The sequence below is a fragment of the Callospermophilus lateralis genome, chromosome 4 (genome assembly GCF_048772815.1).
Source record: "Callospermophilus lateralis isolate mCalLat2 chromosome 4, mCalLat2.hap1, whole genome shotgun sequence".
Classification (NCBI taxonomy): Eukaryota; Metazoa; Chordata; class Mammalia; order Rodentia; family Sciuridae; genus Callospermophilus; species Callospermophilus lateralis.
Genome location: NC_135308.1, coordinates 41,767,270 through 41,785,110, shown reverse-complemented (window position 1 = coordinate 41,785,110; position 17,841 = coordinate 41,767,270). Strand labels below are relative to the sequence as shown.

Below are 17,841 nucleotides of genomic sequence, written 5' to 3'. Positions count from 1 at the left end.
AATTAAGTCTAAATTATTAATTGTAATATTGAGCTCTATGGTTTCTTTATTCAACTTTTGTTTGGAAGATCTGTCCAGTGGTGAGAGAGGTGTGTTAAAATCTCCCATGATTATTGTGTTGTGTTCTGTTAGACTCTTGAACTTGAAAAGAGTTTGTTTGATGAATGTAGCTGCACCATTGTTTGGGGCATATATATTAATGATCGTCAAGTCTTGTTGGTGTATGGTTCCCTTGAGCAGTATGTAGTATCCTTGTTTATCCCTTTTGATTAGCTTTGGCTTGAAGTCTATTTTATTTGATACAAGTATGGACACCCCTGCTTGCTTCCGGGGTCTGTATGAGTGACATGATTTTTCCCAACCTTTCACCTTCAGTCTGTGTATGTCTTTTCCTATCAGATGAGTCTCCTATAGGCAGCATATTGTTGGATCTTTTTTTTTAATCCATTCTACTAGCCTATGTCTTTTGATTGGTGCATTTAAGCCATTAACATTTAGGGTTACTATTGAGATATGGTTTGTATTTCCAGCCATATTTGGTTATGTATGTTACTTAACATGATTTGTTTTCCTCTATGTTTAGTTATTCCTTTAGTTTTTCCTTTCCTCTCCTGCTGTTGGTTTTCATTGTTATTTTCCATTTCCACTTCCTGTATTGTTTTGCCAAGGATGTTTTGAAGAGCTGGTTTTCTAGCTGCAAATTCTTTTAACTTTTGTTTATCATGGAAGATTTTTATTTCATCTTCAATCCTGAAGCTTAATTTCGCTGGATACATGATTCTTGGTTGGAACCCTTTTTCTTTCAGCGTTTGAAATATGTTGTTCCAGGATCTTCTAGCTTTCAGAGTCTGTGTTGAAAGATCAGCTGTTATCCTGATTGGTTTACCCCTAAATGTAATCTGCTTCCTCTCTCTTGTGGCTTTTAAGATTCTCTCCTTATTCTGTATGTTGGGCATCTTCATTATTATGTGTCTTGGTGTGGATCTCTTGTGATTTTGTACATTTGGTGTCCTGTAGGCTTCTAGTATTTGGATTTCTTTTTCATTCTTTAAGTCTGGGAAGTTTTCTAGTATTATTTCATTGAATAGATTGCTCATTCCCTTGGTTTGGACCTCTGTACCCTCTTGTATCCCAATAACTCTTAGGTTTGGTTTCTTTATGTTATCCCATAATTCTTGGATGTTCTGCTCATGATTTCTTAACATTCTCACTGAGCTGTCTATGTTTTTTTCAAGTTGAAAAACTTTGTCTTCGTTGTCTGAAGTTCTGTCTTCTAAGTGTTCTACTCTGCTGGTAATACTCTCATTTGAGTTTTTAATTTGGTTTATTGTTTCCTGCATTTCCAGGATTTCTGTTTGTTTGTTTTTTATATCCTCTATCTCCCTATAGAGTTGATCTTTTGCTTCTTGGATTTGTTTATGTAATTCATTGTGAAAGTGATTTTTCATTGTCTGAATTTGCTGTATAATGTCTTCCTTGAGACTCCAGATCATCTGAAGCATGTATATCCTGAACTCTTTGTCTGACATTCCATCAGCTGCAGATATTACCTCATCTAATGTTGAATTGACCTGTATTGTTTGTGGTCGTTTCTTTCCTTGTCTTTTCATACTGCTCATGATTCTTTCTAGCTTTGTGAAACTGTTGTCCTAATGTTGTTCCCCTTATATATTAGTATTGTTCTTGTATAGCTCCAAAATTCCTTTTTTGCGGAGAAAGACAATGTTAACAGTTCCCAATATCAACAGTACATTATCTAAGCACAAGTTTTCATTATTAATACATTTATAGTTAGATTCTAAGACTATAGATATTGGTTTTAATTATTACTTAAGAATATATTCATTAGTTTCATAAAAGGCGTACCATATCTGGTGGCATATAGAAAACTTAATTTCAAACGAAGGATGTTATACTTAGAGGGAAAGGAATGAGGGTATGAGGTTAAACTAACTAAGCAGCTTTGGAGAACTCTAACCACTAGACTGGTAATTTATGGAAGAATGTATAGACTCAACCTCCTATCTATTTAGATAGTTACCCTATGTATAGATAGCAAAAGTTAGGAGATTGAAAGTAGGATAGAGAGAATACGAATGAAAAAAAAAAGAAAAAAAATAACAAGGAAGAAAAGAGAAATAAGAGAAGGAAAAGGAAAGTAAGATATAAATAAAGAAAAAAATGGGGGAAGGTGGGGTATATGCAATTCCTCTATATTATATTACTTTGGTAATTCAGTTGTTCATGCACAGTTCTTGGTTTCACATATGCTGAAGTTGTGGAAGAGAGAGAAGAAAAGAGAGAAAGAAAGAGAAAAAAAAAAAAAGTCTCTCAGAACACTGTTTTCCTTACTTCCAGTAGGTGGCGTTGTCTATTCCTAGCTTGAGCCTCTGTATTCAGGGTGGTGGGTATAGCCAGTGTGAAAGGAAATGAGCTTCCACCTGTATCTTCCCTACTCTAGTCTCTGAGGTAGAAACCAGGTGCCTGTACAGTTGTTGTTTTTCGTTGATAGCTACAACCCCCAAAAGCTTGTGGGAAATATTTTGAGTTATCGCAGCTAAGGGTGGGGGAGTTGGAAACTGGGTACCTGGATCAGCCGCAGAACCGTGCTGGTAGCCACACCCCCTTTGAAGGGTTTTAAGGGTTGATGGGCTTCCTCTGAACTAGCACTTGGGGCAGGGCTGGACTTCATCCTCCGGTCTGGCTGGGCACCTGGCGTCTTCCTCCTCTGGTCTGGCTGGGCGCCTGGCATCCGCAGGATATGCTTTAGGTTGTAGAATCTTCTCAATACAAAACTTCATGTATGACTTTTAATGAGATAACTTGTTTTTTTACTAAATGTACTTACAAGCATGTCACAGTAGAATAAACAAAATTGCAAGTAGTGATCTTTTTTTATTATAGAGCAACTTGTTTTAACAATTAGAGGAATATTTTCAGAAATGCATTATTTTATTACCTTAAGTATCTGCAGTTGTTTCTACCAGTAGATAAGAAGGGTAGTGGTGGGTAGGAGAAAATTGTCATTTAAAACTTTATTTAAAATTCCAAATTATAGTGAATGTTCATTGGTCATAGTTTTTCCCACTGAATTAAGATATGGCTTATGTCTGCCAGTGTGTGTAGTACACATGAGTTCTAGGATTAACTTTGTTGTCATCTGTATAAGCTTTGACTTTTACTGTACTTTAATTCTTCACATTCTTAATGTTATGGAATCACAAGAAGATCACATGAAGTAAGTGTCAGTTGGAAATAAGAGTATTGATACAAAAAACAAAAGTTTTACTAGCAATAGTTTTTAAATATTTTAATATTTACTCTTACAAAAATCACATTGCATTTCCTATAAGATATATATTTGTTTTCCATTTATTATGAAAGAATTTTATTCTGCATTTGTTTCCAATTTGTGCTAAAGAGCATTTTTTTTATTTTAATGAGTGTATCTAAGGAGAAGTATACTACAGAAGAAAATTAATGATGAATGCAAGTTAAAGATAATTTTAGATTTAGATTCTTAAGTATTTTATAATGTGCTAACATTTTTTCCAACATCTGTTCTCATTTATCTTTAAATTGACAAAATCTCAATTTTCTTCCTAGAAGCAACAGTAAATTTACCATAATATGCAATTGAGAATGAATTATAATGAAATGTAGATATATTTGTTACTAATTCTGTAGGATGTATAATGCTTCTGTGGGTTGTATGTAATTCACACAATACCAGTTTATTTTATGTGGACATCAGTATTTTGACTTTTAAGCAGTAGGACAATGATCAACAGGATCAGCAAAGAAAATGTGGAGTATACATACTAGTTTAAAGTCTATATTGTCATAATATTAGTAGAAATGTGCAAACCAGGTCATAAACTGGATCAGTGGGGAGCGGGCTTGGAAGGTTGAAGTTCTTTCTCATATTCTCTTTTAATGTTGGGACACTTCAGTTAGATACAGTTAGATAGCTATACCCATCAGTCTAATGGCAGAAAAGAATCTGTTACTCCTCAGTTTTCAGATATGAAGCGGCTTTCATTAGTCATTAAGCCTCTCACCCATCCTATAAAAAATTCTACCTACATATTAACCCTGACAGATGATGGTTATTTAGCTATTTCTATCTAAAAATACACATTTTAATTTTTTATTAATTAATTATTTTATTTTGTTAATGCAGTATTTTTCCAAAATAAATATTGTATGCCAGTTTTAGCCAAAAATATTTTAGTTGATACAGTAGAACTAAGCTAAATTAGATTCTCAACTCTCAACAGCCTTAAGTTAAAAAGATATCTGTAAATAAAAGAGAATGAGGTTTAGCAAGTTTAAGGCCACTGTATTTTAATTTATATGTCTTAATTACAGCCAGCAGGTTTAAAATAGGCTGGCTGTTCTTTTCTCATTATGGGCTAGAAAACTTACTTTTGCAAGAAACTTCAGGAAGAAATAGTGCCTGTTTGCTGATCCTACAGCTAACAGCATATTTCACTTTGGGGTTGTACACAGCCTGTAACTCCTGGAGTTTAAAATTCCTACTTCAGGACTGGGGTTATAGCTCAGGTAGCACTTGCTTCACATGGATGAGGCACTGGGTTTGAGCCTCAGCACCTCATAAAGGTGAATAAGTGAAATAAGGGATTTTGTCCACCTACAACTAAAAAAATATTTTTTAAGATTCCAACTTCAGAGTTGTACACACAAAGATTTTCTAAATTCTTGCATTTTTTTCAAGGAAGAATAAAGATAAACTTCTGTCATATATAATAGCAGATGGTTTTTGTGGCACCAGCGTAGATTCTCTGTAGCAGAGGTTTGCACACTAGGACCACATCTAGTCTACTATTCTTGTACATAAAGTTTTATTGGAACACAGTCACATTCATTCTGTGCATTGTCTGTGACCACTTTTGCAATGAACACCAGATTCGAGTAAGAGCAACAGACAGCATACAGCTTGCAGTGGTTGAAAATATTTACTTTCTGTCTCTTATTAAAAGTTTACGAACTCCTGCTCTGTAGAATGTGGTCAATAAAGAAAAGTGAGGTCCATGACTTTATCACTCTAAGAACAGTTCCTGTTAACTTTTTGATATCTTTCTTTCTTCCCACTGTGATTTTTTTGCATTTGTTTTGAAAGAGATGAAGCTATATTTTATATGCTTTTTATTTTCATTTGGTATGGTGACAATTGTCTTACTTCATGATTAAGAACTTTTTATCAACTTCATTTTATATGACTACTTAGTCTACCACCTATAAGTACCATACACTATAATTGACATTTGTGTTTTTAATATTTCACTAGTATAAATGACCCTTAAGTAAACATTTTTATATTGTCAATTTGAAAGGCAGATTGAGTTGCACCAAATGTGAAAACAAAGACTTTTTGAGGCAAAGTGCAGATGGCTACCCTGAAAACACATATACTAATGTCCAGAATACATTCTTCAAAATGGTACCTGAGGGGTCTGGTTTTTATAATTAAAAAGAGAACACATTGGTTGAGATAGTTACATTAAGTGACAGGAATAGCACAGATTGTTGATTGGACATGGCTTACTTGTTATGCATTTCAGGGAAAGAACTGCATAGCAGGAAAGGCTTTTACTGGGATATTTATTATCTTTATAACATTGGGGAGTTGGCAGAAACCTGCCTTGCCAGGTCAGAGTGACCTAGGTGACTGCAGTCTCACGCCTGATGCTTGATGTATTCCCTGGGTCACAAAATTTTTTTGGTATTTTATAGTTTGCTTTTTTTACTTAGAATGGCCTTATATGAGTGGAGTTCCTAGGCATATTCTTGGAATATGCATCTATTCCTGACACATAGTGAATTATCATTGAGATCTGCTGAGTTTTTTGACATGCTGCAACCTCTAATATTTAAGACTTGACAATTCCTTTCCCTTCCTGCCTTATTTATTTAGTATAATAGGGATTTTGCTTATATATACACTTACATAATTTAAAAATACTGTATCATTATTGCATGTGCTTCCAACACAAATAGTACATTATGAGAGTTTGATTTAAAAGCAACATGTAAAGAAATGATATAAAGGTAAACCATAATCTAGACAGACGTGTTTGAGAAAACAGTTTTGTGAATAATTTGCAAACATATTTGGAAAATCTATAAAATGAAAATGATCTTGGAGTAGTAAAAGAGGTTTTTAATGCTCTATGCTTTATGAAAAAAGATTTTTATGTTTAGCATAAAAATGTTTTATGCTGAAAATCAAGCTAGCTACTTTTGCTCCTTTAACCCACTCTCATCATCATTTTCATCTAACCCTGATTCATTTGTTGTCATTTATTTTATCCTTTTTTTTTTTATTTGCACCTTTTGCTCTCTGTAACTTTGAGAAGGTTATGTAGACTTCTCTGGACTTGAATTTCCTTTTGTATAAACTGGTAATAATATATACATCAAAGTGTGTTGGGTAAGATGGTAAACAAAACAATATTTCTGCTCTGTAGGGGCTAAAATTGTAGTGGTAGGAGAATAACAAAAAGTAAAGAAGAAAAGATGCAGTCTGAAAGGTTTTTTTTTTTTCAAAACAATGTTATAATAATAAGTAAAAAGAATTAGGGCAAAGAAGGCTTCTCTGATGAGATCATTTGAGCAGAGAACTGATAGAGGTAAGGAAGGGAGTTAGAAGGACATGTGGGAGAAAACAATTTCAAGCAGTGGGAATAATAAGTTCAAAGATCCTAAGGGAGAGGAATGACAGTCTTGTTAGAATACTAGTAAAGATAAGAGTAAGACCAAAAAAGGTCAGAAGAGTGTGGGCAGTGATTTGAGGTATAAATCATGTATGAACTCAAGGTTATTTTGAGGTCTTTAGATTTTATTCAAAGTGAGATAAAAAGCTATTAGAGTAAGAATAACATTATCTGACTTAACTTAAAGGTACATGAAAAGGCCATAGATGTTTTTAATACATAAGGTTAGCAATTAATTTCATAAGCAAGAAACAACTAAATTCATAAAGAAAAATGTTACTGAGTTTGGCTGTGTTAAAATTAGGTCTTCTGCTTGATAAAATCATTAAAAAGAAAAGCCATAAAGCAGTAGAATCTTCAGTCAATTTGTGATCAGAAAAAGTGAAAGACATTCTACAAATTAATGAGAAAATAAGATTTGCTTAAGTTGGCAAAAGAAAACAAACAAGCATGAACAAATGATTGAACACAAAAATAAGAATGAGCATATCAAAAGATGCTCAGACTCAAGTGGGGAATATTAATTCAGCTCCCCACTTACCTGTTTGATAAAATGAATAGTACAAAGGTACTGTGTTCATTGAATATAAGAAAAATGGAAATTCTTACATTGCCAATTTTTTAAAAACTATGATTATGCCTAACAAATTTTAAAATACATATACCTGACCTCAAAAATTCTGTGTCCAGGTGTACACCCTTCACAAAAAATAATGTGCATTAGGAGAACTATAAAAAAATATTTCTTTGTAAGAATATTTGTAATAGCAAACATTGGGAACAAATTGAATGTCATCAATAAGAGAAAGCAATTAAATATATTGCACTCTTATGAAAAAATGTTTAAATTTTTATGAAATTAAAAAGTATTTTAAATAAGAAGCCATTGCTCACAATTCAGAGGAAGAATAGTAAAAATGGAATGAAGATACATCCAGTTACTATCCATTAAAATATACTTTTGAGTAATATACTTTTCACTGAGATAGTGTCTGTATGTTTATGTGTATAAAAATTTAACCTCGAGGATATCTTAATATATGGTTTTTGCTTTTAAAATTGTCAAGCATTTAATTTTGTAAATTTTATTTTCCCTAGTAATAGAAATAATGCCACCCCCCATTTTATTAATGGAATTGGGGAAAGTACCTAGAGTCATTTAATGAATATGTCTTATTTTTAATGCCATTTATGTTTTAAATATTTACCAAGATGTTTGTTATGGATAAAATGTTCTAGAATTCTAGATGAATTATCAGTAGATCAAATATGTATAATGTGTGTATTCAAATTTATATAAGAATATAAAAGAGAAAAAGAAGATTAAAGGCGAATCGTAATAGGATCCACATTGGTCCCATCTTTCTGCACCAAACGTCTGCGTTAAGCAATAGTAGACATTCTCTACATATGAACATTTTTAGTGATACAGATCTTTAGTTCTTTTTTTCTGTCATTATTTACAATGTGCAATGATTAGGAAAATTTATATAGGTAGATTGTCCAAAACACTATAAAATAATGAGTCCTTAAGGTCTACAGACTTGTACTGGTACTACAAAACAGTCATTCTCTCAACCATATCCTTTGCAACATGATTGAAATTCAGTAATATCTAAATTTCAGTGGTTTAAAAACTGTATCGTGGTCTCTTAAGGTTTAGTGGTAGCATTTGAAGGCTGTGGGGTGGGGGACAGGGCAGAACTTCATAGTGCTGGTCAGGTGTTTTTCTCTGGTATACCTAAGCTTCCAAACAGGTTTTGTTTGTTTTTTTGTTTTTGTTTTTTCCCCCCCAGAAAGGGTTCCAATACTATAAATAGAATAGTTTGAAAACCTTCTGTATAGAGAGCTCTTTGTAAGCAAAAATGCGTAACTTGTGGAGTCAGGTATTTATTATACAGAAGTTGGTTAATACGGTCATGAAAACAGAGTCAAATGCAAATAATTTATTAATAATCAAATTCAATAATGTGGTTATAAAAACTGACTCAGTGTAGAAACATTGACCTGTAGAACTTTGTCTGACTTCTACTTAATTGTATAGATATAACCCAGTGATATCCTTCCAGGTTTTGCTATTGGGGAAGAGGCATCCTGCCTCTATTACTGTGTGTCTTAGAGACTATTGATACTATTTGTACACATATAGCTAGAAATAAGGAAAAAATCAAAGCAAATGGAGGAATTTCTGGGCTAGAATTACTTTATTTTTTCCTTCATTTTTTTTAACCATTTAGTTCTTTGAACAGAATACATAATAAATACATTTCCAGAATTGGTGGGTTCTAAATCTTAACAGTAGACAATGTCAAAAATGTTGTAATAACATGAAGAAGAATGTTCTTAGTTGAAATGCTCCCATGATTTTCTTAATACCTGACATCTTTCAACATGGCATGAATAAACCCGTGATTTGAAAGTAGACAAAAAGTAAAGAAGATATTTTGTCTTCTCAGTCTCAGTTTTAAAATGGGATGGAGGAGGTGGGAATTGGGGCATTCTTTGTGATATGTATTTGTATCTGGCAAGTGGAGAACTCTGTCTGCCTTCTGGTCACCACAGTGTGAGCTGCTTTCCTCTACCACCCTATCCTGCCATGTTGGGCCCTAAGGAATGGAGCCTGCCTTCTGTGGACTAAGACCTCTGAAACCATGAACCCTCAAATAAATTTTTCCTACTCTATAGTTGTTCTGGTTAGAACCTTTAGTCAGAGCTGTGAAAAAAAAAGCTGACTAGAACAGAAAGTAACACAATTTTATGTATAACAACATGAAATGTTAGAACTGGTTTTGAAATTTCTTAAAGTGTTATGAAAGTTCTGAATTTAAAGAGTATTTAGAATTAAACTCTCAAAATCTAGCAGATTAAAGAACTCTAGTTATAAGTATTAAAACTTAAGACATACATAAATAATGGTCATTTTATGTAATGTAAATATGAGTTGCATTTACCTGTGTTTGCATTTGTAATTTAACCATTCTGGAACACTGTATTCAGTTCCAGAAAAATTTATAGATTTTATTGGCATCTATTTCTACTGTCTCCTTGACAACTACTACAGATGCTGCTATCACCATGGGAATGGTTCTTCTAAATGAAGCAGCAACTTCCAAAGGAGATGTTGGAAAAAGACGGAGTAAGTCTCTATTGGTACTTTTTTAATTTTGTTTTTAGCTTGAAGATTTTTTTAAAGCAAATGGGAAGTATAGAAAAATTTCTTTATAAACATAAACTTCTAAAGAAGTAGTATAATTTGAAGAAGGTTAAGATTTTTCTGTTTCTTGGATGTTTGTGTGAATATACTTGAAAATATTATTTCTTCCAAAATGGAATTGGGGTGATAGTCTATGGAATTATATATAAAAAAGAGATGCCATCACCCTTGTCAGGGATGCCTTGATCCATTTCTGCTGAACCATTGTCTTTGTAATAACATCCAGACTACAGAGATAGAAAAAGAATTTCTGAGTAGCATCTTCAGAGATTTTATTGGCAAATAATGTGTTCCTTATGTCGGGATAATCAAGGAACATTAGAAACCTGACTTGGATTGAGGGGTGCTTCTGCATAGGTTTTATACTTAAATATCATTCTTTCCTTCCAATTTCCTTCAGACCTTCTTTTATCAACCTTTTTAAAAGGAGGTCATCTTCTGATACTATCTTTTCCTGGGGCTTTGCTTTTCTATTGATATACCAAGATATACAGCTCTATCAAGTTCCAGCTTTATGATTTTAAATAAATTAACTGTTTTATCCTTTGATGAAATGATTCTTCTCAGAGGGTTGTAGAAAAACAAATAGTTTTATAAGGTAACAAATTTTGGTAGGTAAAAAATAATGCATAGGAAATATATTTTTCCTGGAAAAACATAGATTAGCAAAGAAAAGAGGCCTTAGAGTCAATGTTTTCTCCCATAAGCCTTTATAATTAAGTCCATACATGATTTTATGATTATACCTCCACAAAACTATAATTGAATTTTTGCCAATACATTTTGTATTTCTGAACACTTTTTAAGACCCAGAGTTTCTGTTTAAAAGCATAGGTATCTGAAAAATACTAATAATTTTTTAAGATATTTAAAATAAAAATCTAGGTATTTTCTTTGAGATTTTTAACACATATAAATGTACATAAAGGAATCAGCGATTTTTTTAATACTTGAAAGTGTTAAGTATTGAAATGTTTGGATGTGTAATGTACAAAGTTCACCTCTGTTTTCCCTTAATACATTCTACACACTGTTGTAAAGAAACTACAGGAGAAATGAGGGAATTACTTTGCTTCTTTAAACATTGTTGAGGATGGTAAAATGATGTATCTTTTGAATAAACAAGGTCGTGTTCTCTGGGAATGATCAATCACGCTTATGAGGACATACTCTTAATGTGATGATATATTTATCTTATGTCCTGTCATATCAAGGTAAGTAATAGTAATAAGAAATATATAAAGTTTTTAATCTCACAATATGCATGATACAGTAGAGTTTATAAAACCACTACTTCCAAATTCCCTCTTGATAGATGTTTCTATCATGACTCCTCCCAATTACCTCCAAGTTTTGTATTCTTGTGTGCACATGGATACATGTGTGTAAGTGTGAGTGCATTGTCACATAAATGAATTAGAAAGTATATTTTTAAATTACTGCTTTTGGATTCAGATGTGATTTCTTACTTTGATATTGCATAACTGCTATGATTATTAATATTGCCCAGTTCAAAATGCTTCCATGTCATCATGGCATTTTCTTCTTACAGGTGTGTTATCTCATGATCTGTCATGGTTCATTTATTATTCTTCACTATGCTCAGTTCTTCTGACTTCCCCATGCACAAACACTTGAGTCGCATTATTTTGTTCCACTGCCTAATATTAAGTAAATAAACTGTTTTACTTGATCACATATTTTGAGCCTCATCACTCATTTGAGCACAACCTAGGAGGCTAGCTAACAACAGTGAGGGCATAATAAAGAATGCTTTATCCCTCTTCTGAAAAAATTAAAAAGGGGACATAAAGGAAAAGAAGTGTTTGGTAAAATATCTTAATTTGGAAAAGTATAAAGTAAAGCATTTTGTAATTAATTCTAAGATTAGTAAGATTGATGTAAGTGGTTTTTCATGTTATGTCTTAGGGTCTGGTGTCTGTCTTACTTGGCTATTGTACGATTTTTTGAAAGCACGTTTTTCATTTGTGGTATTTGGGAACCTTTTTTTTTTACTTTATTTTCTGCTAATATTCATTTCAAGTTCAATTGCATCAGTGTTGTCTAAAATGAGAGGTCACTGAGGCTACAATTGAATACAATTAAATGCTTATGTTTTATAATTTGTACTCTAAACTTAGATATTCATGCAGAGTTGAATGAAAACTGGCAGAGTAGACCATATTTTGGCAATGCTGTACCTTATCTACTCACTGATTTCCAGGATTGAGATTAAACCTGTATTTATTTATATGCCAGGAAAAAATTTAAAAATCATATTTCATTGTTATAGAAGCATATATGTCCATTTAATTTTCCTTTCTTCTTCGTCCTTGGTGTTTTTAATCTCTTTTCTCCTGTCTTCCTTTCTTTGACAGTTATTTTGGATTTTTTATAAAACCAGATTTTAGAATTCCCTGAAACTAATGAAAGGATATAAGTATTGTAAAAATGTTTTTTAATATGTCTAGATACTTCTTATTGAGTATTAAAAAACACATTAATTTCTGAGATTATAGAAATTCTATAATTCTAAAAAAACAATTTCTCATTGTGTAAAAGAAATTTAGATAGAATTTAATTTACTTTTATTGTTTTGTTTCATTCTAAACATACCTACATTTAATTGGCTTAGACTTTTAAGCATTTAAATTTGATAAGCATGTTTAGATATATTTTACTAGTAACAATGAATCTTCTTTAATTAAATATCAAAAATGTACATGCAAAAGAAACATAATAGATTTTATCAATCATTTACTTTTGAGTAAAATATTCCCAACCATAATAGAAAGGAAATGAAAAAAATAAGAAAGTATTGTCAGCTTTTCTGGTACAGAGTAATATAGAAAACACGGACCACAGCACGTAGTACCATAACATATGCCTTTTGTTTCTCTGTAAAACATACTGAAATACCCAGACATTATTACCTGCTTTGGGAAGGAGGGTGGTTCTTCTTTTTGCTCTGAGACCTTATTTTCTTACTCTCCCAACTTTTATTTCTAGCTTAATATAGGCTAAAATGAACTATTTTTTAGTAACATGCTTTTATACTGAGGCAAAAATCTAACCAGTAACTTAAAATTATATTTCTTTGTGAATACTGCATGGCGTCTGAGAAGAATAAAATTTAGCATTTCTAATAATGCAAATGTTCCTGCTGTTACAACCAATACTTCAAAATGCAGGGGCTGATAATCTTGTTTGTGGTTTGTTATATTTTGTTTTGTTTTGATCCCTTTGGGGCATTTTAGTACTTGTAGGAACTCTGTTAAAAGAAGAAAACCACCAGAAGACTTAGATAAGTCCATTTTGTTGTTTTCATACCCCAAATAGTAGATTTTCATTGAGAAGAATGTGGAAAATAATGAATACATTGTATTGTGGATTATCTGGTTTGTTGTACCTGTGTGTGCCATGAACTATTAAATGTAAGTATTCTGTAAATTGGATGCATTTTAAAAATATGAACATTTGGGTTGTCATTGCATGTGTTTAGACTCTAATGGCATTTTCTCTCTTTTTCTAGTAATTTGCCTAGTGGGATTAGGCCTGGTGGTCTTCTTCTTCAGTTTTCTACTTTCAATATTTCGTTCCAAGTACCACGGCTATCCTTATAGGTAATATCTTTATATTATCATGAATGGTTTTATATTTAACTCAGAATAAACAGAATTTCAGTAGTTGGTATATAATTAAGGATTAGTATAAGGTAGCTAATTAATTTGCTGTGTGGTCTTAAATTCAATTAAGCAAATTTTTGAGCACCTACCATGTGTTCAGCATAGTAGACTAGACAAAGGAGATATAAGGCATTTTCCTGTTCCTAAGGTACAGTTTCACTTTAGGGATATATCACCGTGTATTTATATGCACATATAGTGAAATGAGTTTTAAGCTCTATGGATTTCATCAAAATTTCTTCTTTCTTTGGTTTGCATATTTATCATGATTTTGACTTCATTTGCAAGATTATTTTTTCATGTAATCTCCCAGTGTCAAATAAACATTCATCATCTTTTGAATTCAGCAAATTTATAACTTTTCCAAATAATAAAAGCCAACTTGAAAGAGAAAAAATAAATGATAAACTAATCTCTGGTCACTAGAATTCATCATAATGAATATCTTGTAAAATTTTCACCAACATGTTGTCCAAATTGGAAGATGATGAAAATTCAATCTGAGATCATATTACTATTACCAAACCACACTGACTAAAGCACACTGCAGTAAATGTGTCAGATTATACCTATTGAGTTTATGAATTAGGCATGTTTGTCTTTTGGGCATATTCCTGCCTTAGCTTTTTTTTTTTAAAAAAAATAACTTTTACTTTCTCTAGAGAATTCTTCTTATAGCTTAACCTATGTTTCTCTCTTATAAAGAAATAAAAGCCATATACTTCCTTCCTCAGAGAGTTTAAAGACGCTATCTGCTGAGGTGATAGAATCAGTGAAATGTGGTTAGGGAAAAAAAGCTCATTATACCTTAATATACCTTCCTCACACGAACAGTGGACATTTTTTAAAAAAATTTATTAGTGCATTATAGTTATGCATAATATTGGAGTTTAACATAATTAGCCAAAGCATGGAATTTAATTTGCTCCAATTCAGTCTCAAGGATTTCACATTTCCTGTCCCTTCTCCCTCCCTCTGATGCCTTTCTTCGATGAGTCCTTCTTCTGTTTATTTATAGTTTATTTTTTAATTTAGTGTTTTATAGACATAAAGTGAGATTAACTGTGGTATATTTATAAATACATAACAGTGTGATTTTGTCACATTCATTCTACATTTCCTCCCCCTTTCATGTCCCTCCCTCCTTTCTCCTCATCAGTCTCTCTTCTACTTCATTGACTTTCCATGTATCTTTATATCTGATCGCCGCCTCCCCGCTTTTTCATCTCCTTTATTTTGCTGTAGCTTCTTCATATGAGAGAAAACATTTGACCCTTGACTTTCTGGGTCTGACTTATTTCACTTAGCGTGATATTCTCTAGTTCCATTAATTTTACCAGCAAGTGCCATAGTTTCATTCTTCTGTATGGCTGAGTAAAACACCTTTGTGTATTTATACATTTATGTATCTATTTGTCTGTTGACATGTGTCCAAGCTGTTTCCATAACTTGGCTATTGTCAATTACACTGCTATGAACATTGGTGTGGCGATATCCCTATAACATGCTGATTTTAGATCTTTTAGACATATACCAAGGAGTAGGATACCTGGGTCAAATGATGCTTCTATTTCTAGTTTTTTGAGGAATCTCCATATTGCTTTCCAGAGTGGTACTGATTTGTAGTCCCACCAATAATGTATGAGTGTACCTTTTTCCCTATATCCTTGCCAACATTATTGTTTTCTTGATAATTGTCATTCTGACTGGAGTGAGATGAAATTTCAGTATAGTTTTGATTTGCATTTTGCTGATTGCTAGAGATGTTGAATGTTTTTCCATATATTTGTTGTTCATTTATATTTCTTTTTTTTTTTATGAGAAGCATTAGTTACTTTGCCCATTTACTATATCTTTTTTTTTTATTATTTGACTGTTCATGTTTTGTTTTTGGTGGTTTTTTCAGTTCTTTATATATTCTTGATATTAATCCTCTGAGGAGCAGATAACAAGGATCTTTCATTCTGTAGATCCTAAGTGTCTACTGTACAGAAGCTTTTTAATGTGATGTCACCCCAATTATTGATTCTTGGTTTTATTTCTCATACTTTTGAAGTCTTGTTGAGGAAGTCAGTGACTGTGCTAATGTGTTGAAGTTTCTGGCCTACATTTTCTTCTAGCAGTTGCAGGGTTTCTATTCTAATTCCTAAATCTTTGATCTACTTTGACGTGACTTTTATGCAGTGTGAGAGAGGGGAGTCAAATTTCTTTCTACATTTGTTTTCTTGTATTGTTCCTGTTTTTAGAGGAAATGCTTTCAGTTATTCTACATTCAGTATGATGTTGGCCTTGGCTTTGTTGTATATGGCCTTTAGAATACCAAAGTAAGTTTCTTGTATCCCTAGTTGCTCTAGTGTCTTAAACATGAATGGGTGCTGGACTTTGACAGATGCTTTTTCTGCATCTATAATCATGTGATTTCTAGCCTTAACTCTATGTGGTGAATTTCGTTTATTGATTTGCATATGTTGAACCAACCTTGTTTCCCTGGGATAAAACCCACTTGATCATGGTATACTGTCTTAATGTGTTTTTGAATGGTTTGCCATTATTTTATTAAGGATTTTTGCATCTTTGTACATTAGGGATATTGGTCGGAGTTTTCTTTCTTCCCTTGAGCTGTCTTTGTCTGGTTTTGGTATCAGAGTGAGGCTGGCCTCATAGAAGGAATTTTAATGTTTGTACATGCATGATGGTAATGGTGTTTAGCTTTATATTTAGTATTATCTGGAAGACAAATAATCCCATAAAAGGGATATCTAATTATGGAATTATATAATCCAAGTGTAAGTCTTCAGTGCTACCTGTTTTCTCACATGGATGAAGGTACAGTTCTAATTCCCTTCTTCCCACATCCATTAAAAATAAATGTATTGTGGGAATAGAGGCAACGTGGGTATCAGATCTGAGTTGTGGGATCATCTACTTTAAACTTTGTTGATGATATAAACTTTTTAAAACATTATTTCTGGGGGCAACAATAGATAGGCAAAGTGTCCAGTTTCTTTCATTTTATCCTTAATGTTAGCCAGCCAGCCAGTTTTTTCTCTGAAAATGTGAAAGTATTAAATTAATCAAATCCAGGACAACTAGTACTTTAAGAAAGATGAAGTTACTTTTTTCCCCCATTCCTCCTACCTTGGGATTGGGAATTCTGGTGCTGTATGAATTTTCTTAGTTTGACATATACTAGTTCTATAACAGAATCTGTAAATAAAGAGAAATACTTTGTATTGTTAAGTCTTTTATCTAGAATACCAAGAGCATTTAAATATCAATTCATTTTGATCTATAGCACTTAAAATATGTCAAAGGTAAAGATTGTATCTCTATATTCATTAAAATATAAACTACAGCAACATCTGCTATGAGATCTTAAACCACATTAGTTGACAGGAAGAAAAGTAAATAGCAAATTCTAGCTTTCCTTGTATTTCAGATCACATTATCATACCAGAATATCATTTACTATGTAGATTATTTTGACATAGCAATATGAGTAGGAAAAGTAGAGAAAAAAATTGAGATTTACCAGTTCCTTATATTGTTATTTTTGATGGCAGTATTTTTGGAATTATATGAATAGTTTTCAAGTTTGTGCTTTCTTTCAAGTCATGACAGTCATTTACTACAATAACTCTCTACTACTCTGGATTGTTTTTACTTTTTTTTTTTTTTTTTTTTTGCTTGTTTTTTGTTAACCAGGTTAAACATGTAAACCACCTGAGAAGCTTTTCCAAATTCATATTGTAGGCTTACCCAGATACACGTAGTAAGCATATGTAAAATAGGATATACCTGTTGATTTAATTGTAACTTTCTTATGTGTAACCGGTCCCATGCTCTTGCCAAGATTCTACCATCCTAACGAGATAGGAAGCCAGCTGAAGGCAAGCCTAAGACTTGAAATGTATATCAGATCCTCTTAAAAAAAAAGAGAGAAGGAAATCATGGCCACTAATGGCTTATGAATATGAAATTTTACATAGTTTGATGTAAATCCATAAATAAATCAGGAGCTACCAAGTAAAGAATCACAAGAGGAACTCAGTGTGCCAAACTGAGGTGTGGTATAGAGAAGTGAAAGGGAGACTTCTGGGTGCTGCAGTGGCCCTGCAGTGTTGTCTTTGATGTGCTGTTGTGTGGGTTTACCAGGTTGGTTTAAATATTCTAAATAGCATTTGGCTGATCTGTGGGGCAATTT

At 32.5% G+C, this 17,841-nt stretch overlaps 1 protein-coding gene across 2 annotated transcripts in view; it reads left to right on the top strand.

Moving 5' to 3' along the window:
* Tusc3 (tumor suppressor candidate 3) overlaps positions 1–17,841 on the top strand; it is a 232,246-nt gene that overhangs the window by 196,718 nt on the left and 17,687 nt on the right. For both annotated transcript variants that reach the window (XM_076852440.1, XM_076852439.1), the window contains exons 8-9: positions 9,799–9,873; positions 13,484–13,574. In XM_076852440.1, the coding sequence (XP_076708555.1) occupies positions 9,799–9,873; positions 13,484–13,574 (166 nt within the window). The remainder of the gene's footprint in view (positions 1–9,798; positions 9,874–13,483; positions 13,575–17,841) is intronic.